General features: G+C 39.5%; 1 protein-coding gene across 1 annotated transcript in view; it reads left to right on the top strand.

Moving 5' to 3' along the window:
- The first annotated feature begins 607 nt into the window (after positions 1–607).
- The window catches only part of ZNF292 (zinc finger protein 292), a 53,389-nt gene continuing 34,698 nt past the window's right edge, over positions 608–19,298 (top strand). Inside the window, exon 1 of the mRNA XM_014877787.2 lies at positions 608–787. Within this exon, the coding sequence (XP_014733273.2) occupies positions 626–787 (162 nt within the window). The 5' untranslated portion in view covers positions 608–625. The remainder of the gene's footprint in view (positions 788–19,298) is intronic.

Here is a 19,298-nt window from a genome sequence, read left to right as displayed (position 1 = left end):
AAACAATAAGCCACAAAACGTCAGTGGCGTCGCCCATGGCCCATCCAGCAGTGGTTCGTGCCACATGGCGCTCTCAGGTGGGAGGAAGGATTGGACGAGCCCCTTAGCGCCATGGTCTCATTGACATCATGGCGTTCAGTCATAGGTTGGATTCGATGATCTGAGAGGTCATTTCCAATCTAATTGATTCCGTTATTCTGAACTCGAGGGACAGCGGCAAAAACCGATCCCAGCCCGACCCGCTCTCACCGTCCCCACGGCCGCCGCCATTTGCGGCCCTTTTGCCGCCAAAATGCGTCGCCGCGCGGGCGGGGGAGGGCCCCGTCACGTGGCCGCGCGGGGGCGCGCCCCAGCGCGCGTGGCGTCGCGTCACGTGAGGCGCGGAGGCCCCGCCCCCTCCCCGGCCCCAGTCCTTTGCGCCGCGGGGGGACGGCGGGCGGTGCGCGCGCGCGCGCGCCGCGCGCTCCCGCGCGTCTCCATCTCCTCCGCACGTGACCCCCCGTCCCTGGAACGTGGCATTGTGTAATCACGTGACCAGGGAGCGGAGCGGGGGGAGCCGAGGGAGGCAGGGAGGGAGGAAAGGGGGGCGGGGGGGGCTGCGTACGCGACGGAGCGGGGTGCGAAGATGGCGGACGAGGAGGCCGAGCGGGAGAGCGGCGGCCCGGGCGGCGACCTCCTGGAGCTGCGGCGCCTGCGGGAGCGGCTGCTGGAGCTGGAGACGGGGCTGCGGGAGAGCCGCGAGCCGGCCGTGCAGGCGGCCACCGAGTACTGCAAGCAGCTCTGCCAGGTCAGGCCGCCTCTTCCCTTTTCCCTTCCCTTCCTCCGTGCCCTGCCCCCGCCCGCTCCCTCCCCTCCCCGGCGGGGTGTGTATGTGTGTGTGTGTGAGCTTCGCCAGGCCGGAGCGCGGGGGCCGGGCGGGACCAGCGCCGCCCCCGCCGCGGGGAACCCGCAGCCGGCGGCCCGGTGCGGCGGCCGGCCCGGGAGGGGGGGAGCGGGGACTTGGTGCTCGGGACCGGGCCGGGCGGTCGACGCCGCCGCCGCTCGTTGTGGGCTGAGGCGGAGTGGCCCCCGCTGCCGCTCCGGCCCGGCCCGTAATCCCCATCCCCCGCTTCGCCTCCCCCCGCCCCGGTTCTCGCGGTCTCCAGGCCCCTTTGTTGTGCTCTGCGGCTCGGCTTATCGAAGGGCCCTTTGTTCCTGCCGGTGGCGGACCGGGGGCCCCCCCGTCCCCGTCCGTCCGACACCCCTCCTCCCCTGGGGGCGAAGGGAGGGAGGCGGCGGTCCGGGAGGTGGGGGCTCCGCTGCTCCTCCGAGGGGCTGGGCAGGAGCTGGAAGTCCGTCCCGCATCCCGGGCACGGGACTCCTGTTTTATGCTCCCTACCCTATCTCGTACCCTGGAGGGATAGTGGAGTTTCTTCCATCCTGGGAAGGTGAAGGTGGCGGTAGACTATACAAAGTCGCCGGTGGTGGTGGCAGGTCTGTGGTGCTGCTCCCCGTTTTCTCGCCCTGTCAAGAGAGCGCAATCCCACCTCGGGAGAGGGCTCCCGAGCCGGCACTGTTTGAAGCACCATTGTGTGTAATTATTCTGCCGTCGGGAAAAGGCCCGCTTCCCGGAGCTTGTGCTGGTCCTAAGGCAGGGTTTGATTGCAGGTGTTTCTTCTGAGCTAGTGACCCTGCTGGGTATTCGTTCCTAAACAAACTTTGTGGTACTAGCTCCACAGACTGCTAAAAAAGCAGACCGTTTTAGTCATGTCTATGGCTATACATGTCTTGATTTCTCTTAGGTGCTTTTTCTTGGACAGCATTAGATGCATCCCAATGTATAAAACAAGTTCTCAAGTATTTTAGGCCACAGAAACCACTACTTCTGTAGCTTTACTTTGTTTAATAGTCTGGCTGATACAAGTGATAGTGTTTGTTTACACATTACTGTCACCCATTCATGGATGGTCAGGCAAATTGTTGAAAGGTGGAATGGATAAGAGTGAATTCACATGGTTAGTTTGAAATATGTTTTATTTATGATTTTGTATCTGGTTTCTTAAAGAGTTGGTTCTTGGTGGTCATTGTAGCATGCTAATTTCGCATCTGTCGCTTCTGGATTAAACTGGGTTCTACTTTCTACTAAGCAGGAAGATTCGCTACTAAATATTTTAAGCACAGCTTAATTTTTGTTTTGTATACACAGGATTCATATGTCAGGTTTGCTTCTCTCTGGTCAAAATTTATCTTATTGTGCCTGGTTAGAATGTCCATTCCAATGCACAGAAACATTGTTTTAGGCATGGAGAGATTGATTTATGTTTGTTCAGATCAGTGTGTTCTTGGTCTATTTTATTATCTTTGCGTCTACTTTCTTAACTTTATACACTGAGAGGTGGAAATCCGCCTTTCCTGGCTCCAGCTCAACTTGTGAATGAGCTGTTCATTGAACTGAAGTAGTGTTGGGTAGGTGGGAATGAAGACACCATCCTTGACATGTACAGAGTAGATTATTGATGTCTAAAGCAGATTTATCTCTGAAATTGTGGTTATGTGTTCTTAGTGAGTGGCTTCAAGAGTTGATTGATTGATTTAAAATTTAACAAGTATGAATATTCTTACTGATTTAATGACTGTTTCAAAAGTCTGTTGTAAGGTCCAAGTTTACTAGGTTTCTTAACCCTGCCCGTTTTAAAAACAAGTCTCGCTGAACAAATCAGTTGTGTAGAAACTGACTTAGAAATCATGCTGTTTTGAAATGAGTTAGTTCCTTCCACACCAAGATTTATAGTATGGCCATATCTGGTTTTGCAGGCTCATGTGTAACACTGAGGGTTGAGACATGCCATTCAATGTTGAAAGATCCTGCTTTTTCAAATTCTGAACGGAGGTCTAAACAGATGCTTAATGTATTCAAAAGTGTTCTTAGGCAAGTATTTTTGTACTGGTTCAGCAGGCGTTTTTTTAAATTTGTTCACCTGTGCTTGTGGTGCCAGAATACTTATCCAGCCTCTTCTGCAGTTTTAATCCTTTATTTGGGCTAACACAAAATAGTATTCATGATTCAGAGAGTGGGCTTAGCTACTTAGTTTGCACTTCATGACATAGGTTATAGAAAAACTGTATCATGTAAAAGCCATCTCAGAAATCTCTTTTCACATAACAATTTAAAGGTATCTGCCATGCTTTCTAGAATAAATTATCTGAAAATATATGCATGAAAGAAAGATTTGGTCAACTATATGAAACTGAGAGTTGTTATTTATTATATAGATAAGTTGAATATATAGCAGTTATATCTTAGGTCTAGAAGCTGAGAAGCTCAGTAATGAAGAAATATTTTAGTATTTCTCTCAGTATGATTTCACCTGTTTTTTTTTTTTAATGCTTAATTTCTAGGTATGTAATAGCTGCACAAATCTTGGAAGGTCTGGTGTACTTGTTTTGTTTTGCCAGGTAGTTACTCTGGAGCCCAGCAACCTCCTAGCTTGTTGCCATAAATGAACTTCTGTTTTTTTTTTAATGAAGTGGGTAACAGTGTTCAAGAAATGAGTTTATTTTCAAACTGATGGAAGCTAAAGAATGTGCAGTAAAGCATGGAAAGATCCTTAAGTTCAAAGGCAATAGAGGATTTAAGTATTCTCTGCTTATTAAATGAACTGGGAGTTGTACAGCCAAGTCCTTTATCTGCTTTTGAAATACCTCAGTTTGAAATATTTTATTGTTTATAACCCAACAGTGTTGAACAACTGTTAAAAATACAGAAAAACAAGACCCTTGTATCTTGACAGAAAATGTTATAGACCTGTTTTCTTCTCTTGTAAGAATAAAGTTTACTTTGATGTATTTTATATGCGGAATTTAATTAAATATGTTTTTGTGTTGCTGCTGATTGCTCTGTGAAATGGTGCAATTATTCTTAAATTTTAAGGGGATTATAGACTGGACCTTAATCCTGTACCAGATCTGTGTGATTGTAGTTCTGTTCTCTGTTGTCAGCACGTAGTAGAGAGCATTATTTTTATTGTTATCAGGTGGAATTCACATCCGTATGGGTATATGTAAAATTATTTTTGAATTGTGATTTGTGCTCTTCTGTTGCAATTTGATAATGAGCAAATCCTTGACAAACGGTTGTTTTCACAAACTATATGAGTGCAGACTGTGGCAGACAAAACAAGTGTCTTCAGCTGTAGTGACTAAAAATTGAAAGTGTAAATTTTGCAAGAATTCAGAATGGTCCAAAGAAGATTGCTGTTCTTGTCACCATGTGGTGGCTGATTAGATTATTTTTAGACTTGTCTCTTAAAGGTGACCAGTTGTTTATATTCAATTGGAAAAGACCAAAATGTATGTTTGGGTTTTTGTACTTGAGAGCTAGGTGAATGTGCTGCTGGTGGGTATATCAGAGCTCCTCACTATGGGCTGTGTTCCCTTCCAATTCTCATTACACAGTGTACCCTTTTTTTTTTTTTTTTTTAATTTTGTATAAATAAAACAATACAGATTGCAGGCTGGTAACAGATTTTCTGTTGTCACTAGGTGGTTGTGAGATCTTTGTAGTGTTTCTACGTCTTCTGACTGTTTTTCTGTAATTGACGTATCTCGAGTCTTCCCCCTTTTGTTATTTTGACACTTAACTCTTTCCTGCTTCTGAAGGTTTTTTTCTCTCCTGCTGTACTTTGTGGTACAAATTCTCCAAAACTATAAGGTGATTATGTTTTTTCTACTAATGTACAAGTTGTCAGCATAAAGTGGCCTATATTGTAAGCATAAGATAATGTTTGAGTGGTTGTGTGCCCTTTCCTCAATAACTTTGTCTGCACTTTTGGTTCATTTCTTGGTTGTCATGTCTGCTTGTTATGAGAAAGATCATGTGTTAAAAGTGTGCTTAGCTGGTAGCAGACAGCTAAGACACATTAATTCTCATGTTGGCAGTTTACCCAGTAGTAACCTAGAGTCTTCTTAACAATAGTAGCAGAAAAGGTGTAATGATGACAGAAAAATCGGGTAATGAAATTTCTTTGGCATTTCAAAAAGCACCCCAAAACTTCTTTTAAGGGAAGATTGTTTTTCACTGCTCTGGCTGCAGTTTGTTCCTACTGTTTTAAGCTGGTTTTTACTGTGTGTTCTAGTGAAGTATTAGGACCTTAAGGTCCTACCTTATTTTTTTGGGGTGTGTTGTCATGCTAGAGTAGATCTTGGTAATATTTGGGGATATATAATCTAAGATGTCCCTCCTAAAAGCAGACCTTCATGTCTCTACATAAAAACCTTGTTGTTATTTTTATTACTACTACATATTTGTAATCACTACATAGTATAGATTTTTGCTAATTATTTGTTTCTATTGGAGGTTAGTCTTATGTTTTTTTATCATAAATTCTCCTACTAATCTTATTGTAATTGGCATTCAGTTTTTATGCCTCACAGACTTGACAACTTTCTGATGCTGTCACCCTCTTCAACTGTCATTGTCTTCCTCAATTTTAGTTTCTGTATTTTCAACGTCATCTTCAGACCCAAGATGACAGAAATAATCTGCAGTTCTATCCATAAAACTTGAAATAAAGCCTTTCTTAAACATTTTACTTAAACGTTCTGGATTTATCCAAACCCAGAGTCTGTCTTAATCTAATGACAAGGAAGTATTTCAGTAGGCTGCTGTATTTTTTCCTGGAGGAGTTAGAGTATGATCCCTTGCTAAGAGTAATTCTGTGTATAAAGACCTCAACAGCCTTTGAAGGATGTTTTTTTGCTATTTCATTGAACACCTGCAGTTGTGATGTGACCATAAGATTAGCGTTCACTGATGGTGAGAAACATCACCAGCAAAACGTCAGGTGCCTTTTTAATAGAAGTATGAAGACATTTCCTCTTTTTCTTAATATAGCGCCTGATTTCTTACTCCAGACAACTTTCATCAAACTCTTCACTGAGTGAATAGGTAGATGGACACCTTAGATATTGTTTGGCTCAACAGCTAACAGTGATGTTTACATATACAGGCACCAACTGGTGGAATGTAATTGTTGGTAAGTGGATATTTTTTGAACTTTCAGTTCAATTATGCCCTGTCTAATCAAGTCTGTGTCTCTTCTTTTGGGTATGCATGGATTCCATAGCTTCCACTTCTTTAAGTAAAAAGTGTTTTTTGTTGAGTCCAGTCAGCCATTTTTACACTGATGTAACACCTGAAAGTTTCTGTTGTGATGTGTCTCTTTTTACACATTTGCTGCTACCATTCTGTGTTGCTTCTGGTCTCACAGTTAATGTAGGTAACTACATTAGAATGAGTGCAAGATTCCCATCATAACTTCTAGTACTTCTAATTTTACTTTCATACCTGTGACGTCCAGATGTTCTGCTATTCAGGGAGAGATGTACAGCTGCCAGAAATTGCAAGGAATCTGCTAAAATATAGTACACCACACAGATTCCCAACTGCATGAAGAGAAACACCTGTCTCCACTGTGTCAAGTCATGCAGACTTTCAGCTGCCTCAGGCATTTTTGTGCTACTTCATCACTGCGAGACCTGCCATGTCAAACAGTCACATTATCTCTTTGACTGGGGAGGTGGATACAACCAAAACCCCCTGATTATTTTTTTAAGCTAAACTACATGGAGTTAAGGAAATTGTCTTACTTCAAATACAACATTATGTGTACCTATCTGCTTAAAATGTGCATAAAAATATTTAGAAGAAAGCACCCTCACTGTTTAGGGTAAATCTAATCAATGAACATAAACGTTCTAATCCTTGTCCTCAATAATGGCATCAAGCCCCAGCATCATACTCGATTGGAGCTGGTCTTTTTTAGAACTTCTGAGATCTGTACTATAAGGTTTTATTAGTAAATTTTCCTGGATTGAAGTAAGCCAGGTAGGCCATGATTCCAAAGCAGCACTGATTATTGGTAAGCCATAGCTACAAATGCTTGTTTAATCTGTTCTCAAAACTATCCTTTAAAAAGATTCAAAAAAACTCGTGGCATAATGCATTTCAGTTCAGTGTTCTTTGCCCTCAATAATTTCTTCTGCCTGCCCTTGTAGTATAACTTAATATCTTGTTGCAGCTTAAGACTATTGTGATTTATTGTATTACATGTAGATAATGAAAAGTAGCACATTCTCTTTCTGTTGGAAGCGCCTTTTATATTTTCAATGCTATTTTCAGTTCTTTTCTAATTTTTACTTTTGAGAACAATTTTTGCAGTTCTTGATGTTCAATTTTTTCTATTTCCCCTTTTCCTTCTTGCTTTATTGCTATATTCTTGGAATGTATTGGATTCTTGAAGTTCTTACTTGCAAAGAAAGTAGCAATCTAGTAAGAATTTGGTAAGAAGGTGACAGTCTATCTAAGATTTAGGATTTAAGTTAAAACATTTCTCCTTCTTCAAGAGAAAAGTGATAGTTCTCTGAAGTGTTACAAGGTAGTTAACAAGATGACAAAATGTAGATGGAGGGATAAAAATTATTAAAACTTCAGCGTGTTGACAAAAGCTTATCTTTCCTTGTAAGGTTAACAAATAGATACTTAGTTTTATAGTTACCCTGATGCACGTGTTTTGCTGAGTTAAGTTACTCGATGCTTTCACTGAAGTTATGGAGAAAACCCCTTCTATCAGGCATCCGTCATTTCTCTAAGAAACACTTCTATGATGTGTGGATACAGTTCTGCATAATATCCTTAATTCTTATGCCCATTCAAAGACTGAGAGGTGTTCTGCTTTATGTAGTCCTTCATCCCTTTGAAAAAAACCTCTGAGGACTCTGTAGATTCCAGTTTACTTGTACTGTTTGGCTGTAAGCAGGAGCTGCACATCTGTGCTGGCATAACTTTCTGTACTGACGCATAGATTCCTGCCTTTACCTTTTCTTGGAAATCCAAACTTTATTCCTTACTTTTGAACAATGTGTATCAATAAAGTCCAGGTTACTTTCTAAAACTGCAATTATTGAAGATTCACGGTTTTAAAAACATGGAATATTGACTATAGAGAGCATTGTGCAGGGCTGTACAAGGAGTGTATGTATGTTAAGACTAATGTCCAGTAGGGCATCTCATTCTATCAAAATATCTACATTGTATGTCTCAAATGTTCAGTCCATTAAAAGTTATTATTTGGGTAGAGAATGAATCCTTCATAAACCGCAGGTCTGGAGGGAAGGAAGCAAAAAAAAAAATGCTCTTCTGGGGGATCTTTGCTTCCATCGTAAGTAAGAATTAGGGAGTTTTCGTATGGCCTTTTCCATTTACTCTGCCATTTAAATGTCATAGTTTTCTTGTACTCTAGGCTTATTGCAGATGTACTATATGTTGTACATTGTTTCTACTTAAGACTTCTTCAAGTTATGGATCAAACTACAACAGCTATGAGACATCAGCATACTATTTCTTCTGTGTGATACATTACCTAAACTGACATACAAGGCAAAAAAACTATTTCAAATTCACATATTTAGGGAACATATATTCAAGAATTAGTGTTCCAGACATTGATTTACACTTGTCAAAAGTGTTTAATTGGTGTTTTTTAAAGGCCTCCATGCATATTCTTGTGCAATTATAATAGTGTGTTTATTGCTAGAGTTTTCATGAGGGACACTGGCGTGAAGTTCTTAGGCCACCAGCTTCTTTACAATGATGATGTACAACAATTTGCAAATTTTGTTTTAAATAAAAGGTAAACAGTATGGCTTGAAACTGTCTGAGATAGCATTTCCCATTTTATTAGGTTTGTCCTTTTGCATTGGTTAACAACTTAATGTGTCTTGTTTTAGGAAATAGGCAAGGGGTTTTTTTTGAGAACTTGGCAGAACAAAGACTTTCAGAAAGAAGTTGTATGTAATATCAAAGAGGCAGTGGAGCTTTATAAAATTATTCTCTAAAAATAGACCTGATCCAGTAGGAAATTGGACTAAACTTGCAAAAACGCGTGCCTGTTTTTGGTAAAAATAGATTAATCAAATGTGTTTTCCGTCTTCTCTTCTGTAACTGTTTTACAGTCTTGTGGTATACAATACTTCTAGCTTTATAATTTCCTGTATGAAGGTAAAGTAAATAAAAGATTCATGAGAGAAATAGGAAAATCCTGTGCTAACTAATGCAGCTCTCACTTGATTGTTAGTCATTCTGGACTGGTCATACAGTTCTTTATTCTTATAGGAACTCATGTAACATGGACAACTACCAAAGCTCCATCTATCTTCAAACACTGACTCCTGGTGTTCATTCTTTCCTAACTGCTGGACAGGTGCATTTGTTGCTTTGAGAACTTAACTCCTGAAGTAAAATTCTTTAGGATAAAGACCCATCTTTATTTGTAAGTCTCTGTTGTTTTTTTGGGATGAATAGAGCAGTTTTTATTTGAGCTGGTGTAGCATTCTCAGAGTCCTGTATATAAAAAAAAAAAACAAAACAGAACTTGGAAGGATTCCTCTTCTGTTTTTCAGAATGATGGAGAGAATGGGTTCTGTCAAATAGGCAAATCCTGTTTGGTATTTGTATATCTAACAGACTATATATTGTTTTGGTGAATTGATAAAGTACACTCAGTGACCAGGCATTAAATCAAATAAATGAATAAGGAGTTCCTCAGTCTTGCGAGTCATCGAATCATAGAATGTTAAGGGTTGGAATGAAACTTAAAGGTCATCTAGTCCTAACCGTCCTTTCCATGGGCAGGGACATGTCCTACTATACCAGGCTGCTCAACGCCTTATTCAACATGGCTTTGAACATTGCCAGGTTTGGGGTGTCCACAGCCTTCCTGGACAGGCTGATCCAGTAACTGCTCATTACCCTCACAGTAAAGAATTTCTTCCTAATATTTAACTTCCTTAATTTCAATTTGTACCCATTACTCCTTGTGCTATCACTACAGTTCCTGATGATGAGTCTCTCTCTGGCTTCCTTGTAGGCCACTTCAGATACTGGAAGGTTGCTATGGGGTTTCCACACAACCTTCTCTTCTCCAGGCTGGACAGCCCCAACTTTCTCAGCCTGTGTTCATAGGGAAGGTGCTCCAGTCCTCTGTCAACTTCATGGCCCTGCTCTAAACTTGCTTGAATAATTTCATGTCCTTCTTATGCTGGGAACCCAGAATTGGATGCAGTACTGTGGATGGGGTCCCACAAGAGCAGACTAAAAGAGGGGAAGAATCACCTCCTTTGATCTGCTGGCCATGCTCCTTTTGGTGCAGCCCAGGATTCCATCTGGCTTTCTGGGCTTCGAGCACACACTGCTGGCTCCTGTTGTCTTTCTTCAGCCATCAAGTCTTTCTCTGCAGGGCTGCTCCCAGTCACTTTTCTGCCCAGCCTGTCAGTGTCTGGGGTTGCTCCGACCCAGGTGTAGAACCTTGCACCTCTTTGTTGAGCTCCAAGAGGTATGCACAGCCTCACATCTCCATCCTGTCAGGGTCCCTCTGGGTGGCATCCCTTCCCTCCAGCATGTTGACTGCACCACGCAGCTTAGTGTCATCAGCAAGTTTGCTGAGGGTGCACTCGGTCCCACTCTCCATGTCACCAGCAAAGATATTAAATCAGCCTCAGTACTCATCCCTGAGGGCCACCACTGGTCTGTGTGGACTGTGAGTCATTGACCACAGCTCTGCATGTGGCAATCCAGCCAGTTCTTTATCCATAATGTGGTCCATCCATCAAATCCACGCTTCTGCAGTTTGGAGACAAGCGTGTCAATGCAGCAGAGCATCAAACACTGCTTATGTCCAGGTTGCTCTGCCCCTATCCACCAATGCTGGTCCTGTCGCAGAGTGCTTGTTTCAAAGGCCTGTGATAATACACAGTTTTATAACACAGTGAATGCAGGGATGGGTACAAGAAGAGATTGACTGTTCAGAATCACAAAAGACACAATCTGAACTCTTTTTTTTTTTTAAATCATTGGAGGGTTGCTTTTATGAAGAGAATTGCAGGGATAAAAAAGTAACTTCTCTTTATGAATTCGTAATAGTGAAGATGATGAAACTTCATTATCCCCATTCTACAGACTGGGAATGTTCATAATGTTTTTGTTGAAACTTGTGTAGCAAGCTGAACCCTGCTTTTGGATACCCAGCCAGATTTAGTCACCGAGGCAGTGTGATGGCAGGAAACTCAAGAGTTCTGCTCAGGTTTGCCAACATATTCAGGATAAAGTATGGTCTTGGCTCCTCTTCTCTCTCACATGTAGACACAGTAGCAGTACTTTGTCACTGGGAAAAGGACACTGGTAGTTATTAGACACAGTGTGGTGGATGTTGCCTTGTTCTTTCACAGGAAATATTGATCAGATGGATCCTTTGGCATCCTTTGGGATGCCAGTTTGACTGTGCTGAGTAGGCAAGTTTAAAATAGCAATTGAATAATCTTTCTGCTGAGGATGAAGCTTATCAATTAAGTTATCATCAGAATTAAAAGGGTTTGAAGTAGCAGTGGGAGAAGTTGGATTCATCTGATAAAGATAGCTAATACAAAAATGTAATGTAGTTGAACTATAGAAATATCGTAATGTCTCATTTCACTTGATGAGAGAGCAGGTTTTAGTCACCTATGCTGCAGGAAATATACATATTTCCAGATCAGACACAGTTATTTCTGGCTGTCTTCCTATTTTTAATCTGCCCATATGCCAGTCTGATAATTAAAAGAATAGGTAAATTAGATTTCCTGGCAGTGGATGAAAGTTTACTGTAATGAACATCCCGCCACATTCATGAAATGCTTTTTTAATAGCCAACTGCTGAATGCTCTTTTAAAATAAACAGACTAAACTATGAGTGTTGGGATGACAACATTGCATTGAGACATGATTGAATATCTGAATAGAGAGAAATGTAACCTAGAACTATAGCAAGTTCACTTATGTTAGGATGTAAGAGAGAAATTAGATACCAATGACCAGATCAAAAAGAGCCTGTTAAATGCAAAATGTTGAAAGATTAAAGGGAAGCCTAAAGAATGGTAACGTCTGTTACTGTGTGTGACAAAGCATGAGACTTAATGAAATTATTTACTGGTGTTTTAAATAACTTAATGTTCTAAAATGGTTTGTGGATGTAACCAGAGGCTCTCCATTCATTTTCTAGGTTTTTCTAGGTCTTTTTCTAAAACCAGCTGGGGTTTGAATTCTAAGCAAATTAGTGCCTAAAAAATAATGGGACAAATAGCACCAAGGTAGTTTCACTTTTGTTTTGCCTCTTTGCATTTAATAATTAGCAAACTGAACTCGTTCAGCATGCCCAGATGAAAAACATGCAAATTGCTTGTGCCTTTTAATTTATATCTGGGGAGAGAAACATCTCTCTGTCAATTAAGAGAAGGTTCTGTGTTTAGTAATTAACTTTCAGTTGTCTCCCCTTCCTGTGGGGTTTTTTTTTAAACTTTCTGGGTGATGGTATATGACATAATTACTGTGAGAGTTGTAGTAGAGCCCCACAAGCTATTCTTCTGATTCTGCTTCTGTATCTGCTGAGGTGCTTTTTTTCAAACCTTCCTTCAACATAGACTTTGCCTTAAAAATATGAATATATTTTCCAACAGCATGGTTACGTCTCTTGGTTTTGTATCTGTAAATTCAGGGTAGTGGTACTTCCCTGCTACTCAGTTATATGCATTAGAGAGCAAACCTGAGATTTTTTTGTTGCTGTTAGGTTTTCTGCCTGGTGAAGTATAAATCGTTGGATTAGGGGAATACTTAGCTTTGTACATTTGTGTGCCAAAGAGTTGGGGTGCTACTGTTTCTAAAAATTGAATTATAGTAGGAGTTTAAAAAAATCTTCAAGAATTTGATAAAAGAAACTACGCTTAAGATTTTTACATGGATTCTTCCCACAATTAGTCTTAACTTGGCTAGTGAATGTACAACCTTGAGAGTTACAGCAAGTAGTTGTAAGAAGTCACCAAGGTCGTTAATGCCTTAGGTGGTGTAAATGTGTGTAGGGAGAGGAGGGGGGAATTCAAATACTCAGTGCGCTCTTGCGTTTTCAGAATCATTGAAATGTTTTGTAATTTCATATTAATGGTAACTAGACCTGCAATGAGTTTTATTAAAAAAAATAACCACAAAAGAGACCTAAGTAGATGTGGTTATTTGAGGAGAATCTCTTTAGGCAAGAGTTAAAAAGTAGCTAATGGTAGTTCTTATAAACTTTCTATCCTTGTTCAACTTTCATATTTTCTAATTTTTGTGGAATGATACTTACTTTGCATAATAAACCACAAAATATGTAGTTGCATTATAAGCTACTGAATATATGTATGTGTAGTGGCTGAACAGACTGAGAAAATGAATCATTCATTGCAGAGTAGTTGGTTACATTTACTGGATTTCAAAAGTATTCTAATTCTTTCTAACAAATCAAAATTAGTCAGCAAGTAGTATCAGTTCTTTAACAACTGCCTGTTCTGTGTGTTCTGAACTTAACTGTTGTCTCTAAAAAGTCTCCAGGGAGGATGGCTTTCCTTCAGAATGAACAGAGGAATGAGTTACTGCATATCTTGATTTTTTTTTGCTGTTTCTGTGAAGCTCCTTTTCCTTTTCTGGTGGAGCTTGAGCATAAAACATAGATGTGTATGGTTAATTTTTCCAGTTTTGCCACATAAAAAGGTGCAGCTATAGATCAGTTATTACTTTGTATTCTGGTTTGATAGGCAAGATTTTAGATTTACTTGGTTAGTCTGAGAATAAAAAAAAAAATAAGAGGATGGTAGGGGGAGAATGTTTATCAAAAAAAGGCTTGTAGATAGATGGGTAGAGTGCAACTCTTTTACAGGTTACCTTTAAAACTGTTCAGGACAGTAGTACTTGAAGGTATTTGAGCTCATGGTTTTTTTTGTTTAGATAACACCAAAAAATCAATTCTTATTAAATGATGGGTATCTGTATCACAGAGTGCATATTTATGTATCTGGATTCTGAAGGTACTAGTAATAAAAAACAGTGCTACCTTGTAGGTGGTACTTCAAATACTTGGGTGAGCAGAACTCGAGTGGGCTTTTTTTTGCCTGTGGAAGGAGAAACACTGTTACACAGACAAGAGTATGAAAACATACCTGCTCATACAGGCTAACGTAGTGTCCTGAAATTCTCTCTTCAGTAGATTAATAAGACAGTGATTGAAAGAACAGTTTTAGAAGATACATGTGAACCAAAAGAGTGACTTCCTGTATGTTAATACTCTGGATCAGACACAGAGTTTGCTTTGAAAGTGATCTAATCATTCCTGTTAGCACATTTATTTTTACATTGTGGAACATCTTTGTAGTGTGGAAATTTTAATGCCTTTTGGGTTAAATTAAACCAGAAGCTGTACTCCAGAAGTATTTGCAGACAGTCTATTTCTATTTGTCTATTTGGTAATGGGTATCCAGTTAATGGAACCAGCTGAATGCCAGTCTGAAATAGGACCCTTGTGATGGATTCACTGGAGACTTGAGTTCTCAGAACCCTCTCTTCTGCTGTATTATCTGCTCCTTGTGCATTAAACTGGAATGGTATAGTCATTGTGAGCTTTTTGTGGACCAGAACCTAATTGGCAAACTCAAGATTGTGGTTTTGAACTTCATCTCTGAATGAGTCTGTCTTGACTTGCTGATTCAGTACTTGCTAATCTTGACATGACTTTCCCTTGCTTTCAGCTGCAGGGTGGAGAAGCCAGTGAAGTTAGGATGGCTTTGCAAAGTGTGAAAGCAGCTGGAGTTCCCTGTTTGAAGGGAAAGGAAAAAAACAGCAAAGATTGGAACTGCAGCCTGTCAGTAGAGGAGTTGTAATGGGAAAAAAATTGGATAGCTGTGCACCATGCCTGCAGAAATTGAGAGTGAAAACAATTGCTTAAATACAATCTTGTAGTAAGTGATGGAATTAAGAGTCTGGCTTCAGTCCTCTCTTCTGGGCACGAGTCAATATCTCCATTAGAATTAAAGCGGCATCATCTGATTCTTCAGCCAAAGGAGTCTTGGCTTTTTAGAGCTATACTTTTCTTAATGACTTTATTGTGAAACAATTCAGAAGACACATTCAAGTAAAAATTGCATATCAACAGCTTAAAATCTTGATAGGTTTTAAAAATGAAAATTGAGTACAAATTGAGATTGATGTTCTTTGATTGTAACCATAATTTAAATAGTACTTTTCCTGTAGAAAATACAATTGCATTAGATTGTCATCCATAGTTTTGTATTTGCAGTCTGATGCTATGTACCTGCTGGAGTTTTGCTGTTTGATTCTGCATTGTTTTGTATTATAATAACAAAACATGTAAGGGCTAATATTCTTGCAGCACATTTGTTGCTACAAAATCAAGGTAACAGTCCTAAGCCTTGGTAAACAAATACTGAATCAGTTAAGTAGTGCTAATTTTAATTTGCATCATTAAACTGCTATGGAAATTATTTAGAAGTACAGTGCTCTGTTGTTGTGATGTAAAATAACCTCTTTGTGTACAGTTCTAAATAAATAAAAACTGGTTTTGTTGATTTTATTATGGCAAATCTGTGATAGTAGCAGTATTTCAGATGGGTACTGTTCTGTCTGATGCTTGTGGACAGGTTTGAAATACCTGTGTTTTTCCATGTAAGTTGTTTTAACCTAAAAATCTGTAAAATTGCCTGTAGAGTAACCTGACTGAAAAACAAAATGGAAACAGGTCATTTACGTTTGAGCTTTTCTGTTAGAGACAAAGGTGAAAGGAAAATAAAGATTGATTATGATCATGGTGATGTGGAGAATGTTTTGATCAGAAGGTTGTCATACCACATTGAAAGCAAAAGATACTAATTTTTTTCTTCCCTCCTTTTTGCCTGTAGTTTTTTACATGGGCAAGAGATGGGGTTTATACTATGTAACCATTTAATTTACCCTTAAATGCTTTAAAAATCAACTGTTAAAGTGTTTGTTTCTAATGACTAATGGTAACATCTCATGGGCAGTCTGAGATAGACTTGGTTTAAATTAGACATAGAAATAAAATTTTCTTGACCTGGAGAGCTAATTTAAGAACTGTTCAAGTTTTTACTTGAATACTCTGTTCATTTGACATCTCAGCTGGGTAGTTTGTCCTTTTACGAAGTGAATGTAAATGCTGGTTGCATCCCAGCAATTCCTTAGCTGCCTCCAGTTTCCTCAAAGTGGGAACCTTTCATGGGAACCTTAACCTCACAGTTTTTAAAAAAGGTTGTAGCAGTTGGCTTTTTATGTGATGAAGGACTTGTTCTCCATCTTCTGGTAAAACACTGAATAACAAGGAGGAGAGAAAGGCAAGGAGAGAAATCATGAAAGTAAAAGAATAGTTTTCACCTCTAGAAACTTTAGGCCATCAAGGCTGAGAAAAACTGTAGTTTAACACTGTAAAGTTTTTTTTGATGTCCCTTTAGAATGTAACTTTGCTGTGGGACCTCACAAAGACATCATCTGTTACCAGTGTATTGGTATGAAATCTTTTTGACTCCAAATATGTCTGAATTTGGATTTCTAATTTATTTTTAGTATCTCAAATACTTAGTTAAAAAGAACAAATGTTATAAAGCTATTCTGAACCAGTCTGTTCATTTTCCTTACAGGAGGGAGGCATCACAGGCAACGTTGCTATGTTCACTTAAATTCTGATGGTCTGGAAATGCTTCTTGAAGCAGCTTCTTTTTAGAAGCTGTGAGGATGATTGCCCAGTGCATGGTCTTGTGCTCATTGGTCATGCCTGCTATCATCCTAGTTGTCTTCTAATTGAGTTCTTTTACACTGAATTCTTGGAGTGGGGATGATTTTACTATTGCAAATCAGGACTCATGCTCCACTTACTTACAGGTTTATTTCTATTTTACCGGTTTGGTTTTGTCCCTTTTCATGTGATTCAGTAATGATACTAGCACAGGGCTGGAATTGCACAAAAGACTCAAGGCCAGAAGCCTGGCTTAGTTTGTAAACTATCATAAAAAAATAGACTAGTATCAGCTTTCCAGGAATTTGAACAATGCTGTCTTCATCACATGCTCAGTTCTTTAATGGTTGTTGGAGTCATTGAGATTATGCTTTAGGCTCACAATTTTACTCTGGAAATACAACTTTGAAAAATTAACTTGTCTTGAATGAGATGAGATGAGATGAAGCTGATTCTTGATAAATATTTAGCCTCAGCCCAAGAATCAGTGTTTTCCCAGAAAACAAACCAAAATCTTTTATTCTGCTATTGTTAAGTCAGAAGATAGCATCAACATCATGACTACACCTAGCTACTTGATCAAGAATCCACATTGTCAGCATGTTCCTTATGTTTCATCTCTTAGGATTCAGGGCCTTTGTCAGGGACTAAGTTGTCTTGCAATTTCTAGCACTTTCTCCAGTACCCATGCTCTGTTGCCATTTAAGGGCTTGTCACCTCTGCATGCAATTTGAGAAAATTTTTCCTGGCTATCCTAAAAAGACTAGAGAGCATTTCATTCTGTTGTCTTTATTCCTGAAAACAGTGTTTTAGTGGCCATTCAGCATTTTTTACTCCTTTTTTTAAAGATGTTTTATTTCTCGCTATATTGTTCTTGTTCTGAGGAATTTATGCACGTACAATAAATTTATTTATAACAGCTTTATTTTTACATTGCAGTTAGAATATAATTCACAGATTTTTAAAAAAAACCTTTTTGTTAATCTGTATTTCACTTAGGTAATTCAGCAGTGAATTTATTGGTATTAAAAGGCACCAGTATATTCATTTTTTAAAAGAAATGTGTTCATCTTAGATATGTCAAAGCAACTGCATAAACGTATATATTTATGAAGTGTTTTTAGGAGTTTCTGTATCTAATGATCTAGCTTCCCAAATTGTAGTGAGAGCTCAAAGTACTTGATTACCCTAGTATCAGGATGTATGCACACCCTTAATGTGACACCTTCTGGGAACCGTGCCTGTGCACAGTTGCCTTGTGTGCTTCTGCGATGGAGTGCTGCACATCTGAGATTCCTCAATATTTCCTCAAAGATACTGGTCCTGGATGCAAGAGTTGTCAGCAAGCTTATCTATTGGCAAGATGTGACTGCTGGAGACTTCTCAAGTTCGAGCAGAGAGTTGTCTGTGTGCACATTCCAGTACTGATGAACAGTCCTTGTGGAACCATGGATATTGCAAGAACTTTATGGAATATTTCATGGTGCTCTTAACTCCCCTAGGAAAGTTTAACCAGCAGTTTCAAATCTCGTTCTGTTTTCTTTTGAGTAATAGTTAAACATAAGCAGTTAGTTGTAGCTCCTGACTACCATACCTGAAAAGTCAACAATGTGAAGCACGTGCATGGGAAATACTTTTTCAGGGAGAAGCAGATAGGTTGCAGTTTTGGAAGTGAAAACTGACTTCAGATTATAGATCCTTGGAGTTAGTATTTGGGGGAGTGTCTTTAATCTTACTAATCAGCTTATTTTGGTAATTGAATAGTAGACAGTTCCTTTGTTGGAGAAGGAATACAGCAGAGAGAAATTATCTGGACCTACTAGTCAGACTTTTTAAATCCATGTCATCGTTTAGCAATGATCTGCAAGGTCTGGAGATCAGCGCAAAAGGCGACAAAAATGAAGGGTAAAATATTTTTTACTAGAGATGTAGTAAATCTCACTTTTCTAAGCTTCAGTAAAATTACTTTTAAAGTGTCAACAGCAGAAAGACAGCAGTTCAGGAACAAGTAATTGCGTAGGGTATAGAATATTGGGATACATTTCCATTTTAATTTTCAGTTTAGGTTTAAACGGTTAAGAGTCTTACAGCTTACCTTCAGGTCTGCACCTCAGTTTTGTAATACAAAGAGAGGATTGTGCTGGTAATACAAAACCAGGAGGCATCATCTGTTCTGTTTTCCTCACAGGTCAGTGTTCTCCATATTCAGCAGCAGTCAGATAGCATAGGAAGAGTTTCAATAGACATGATCAGTATTTTCATACCCTTACTGCTCCAGTGTCTTGGTTTGCCTACTTCTCATAGTTCTTCATTGCATGTTTTAGTAACTTGCATATTGACAAGCAGGAGTGAGACTATTACTGTGCATTACATTCTTAAAATACAGCTGAATTTGAAAAGTAGTTCTTCCTTATCTATAATATCACACAAGAAATTTGTGGAAGCAAGAGTTGAAATACTTGCAAGCAATAGTAGCGTGGAGCTTTTAAAGGTCGGTATTAGAATTGCCATTCTCTTTTTGTGCTGTTCTTTAGCTGACCACGGACAATGTATTTCATGACCTGAGGCAAATACATAGAGCCTTGTTTTTCCTCAGTTTGCATGGAAAAAGAAGACATCTTCTAGATGATGAGTAGGTATGTGGTAGAAACAGTATGTGGT

Source organism: Sturnus vulgaris, chromosome 3 (genome assembly GCF_052056855.1).
Source record: "Sturnus vulgaris isolate bStuVul1 chromosome 3, bStuVul1.hap1, whole genome shotgun sequence".
Classification (NCBI taxonomy): domain Eukaryota; kingdom Metazoa; phylum Chordata; class Aves; order Passeriformes; family Sturnidae; genus Sturnus; species Sturnus vulgaris.
This window is presented reverse-complemented; position numbering and strand designations above follow the sequence as displayed.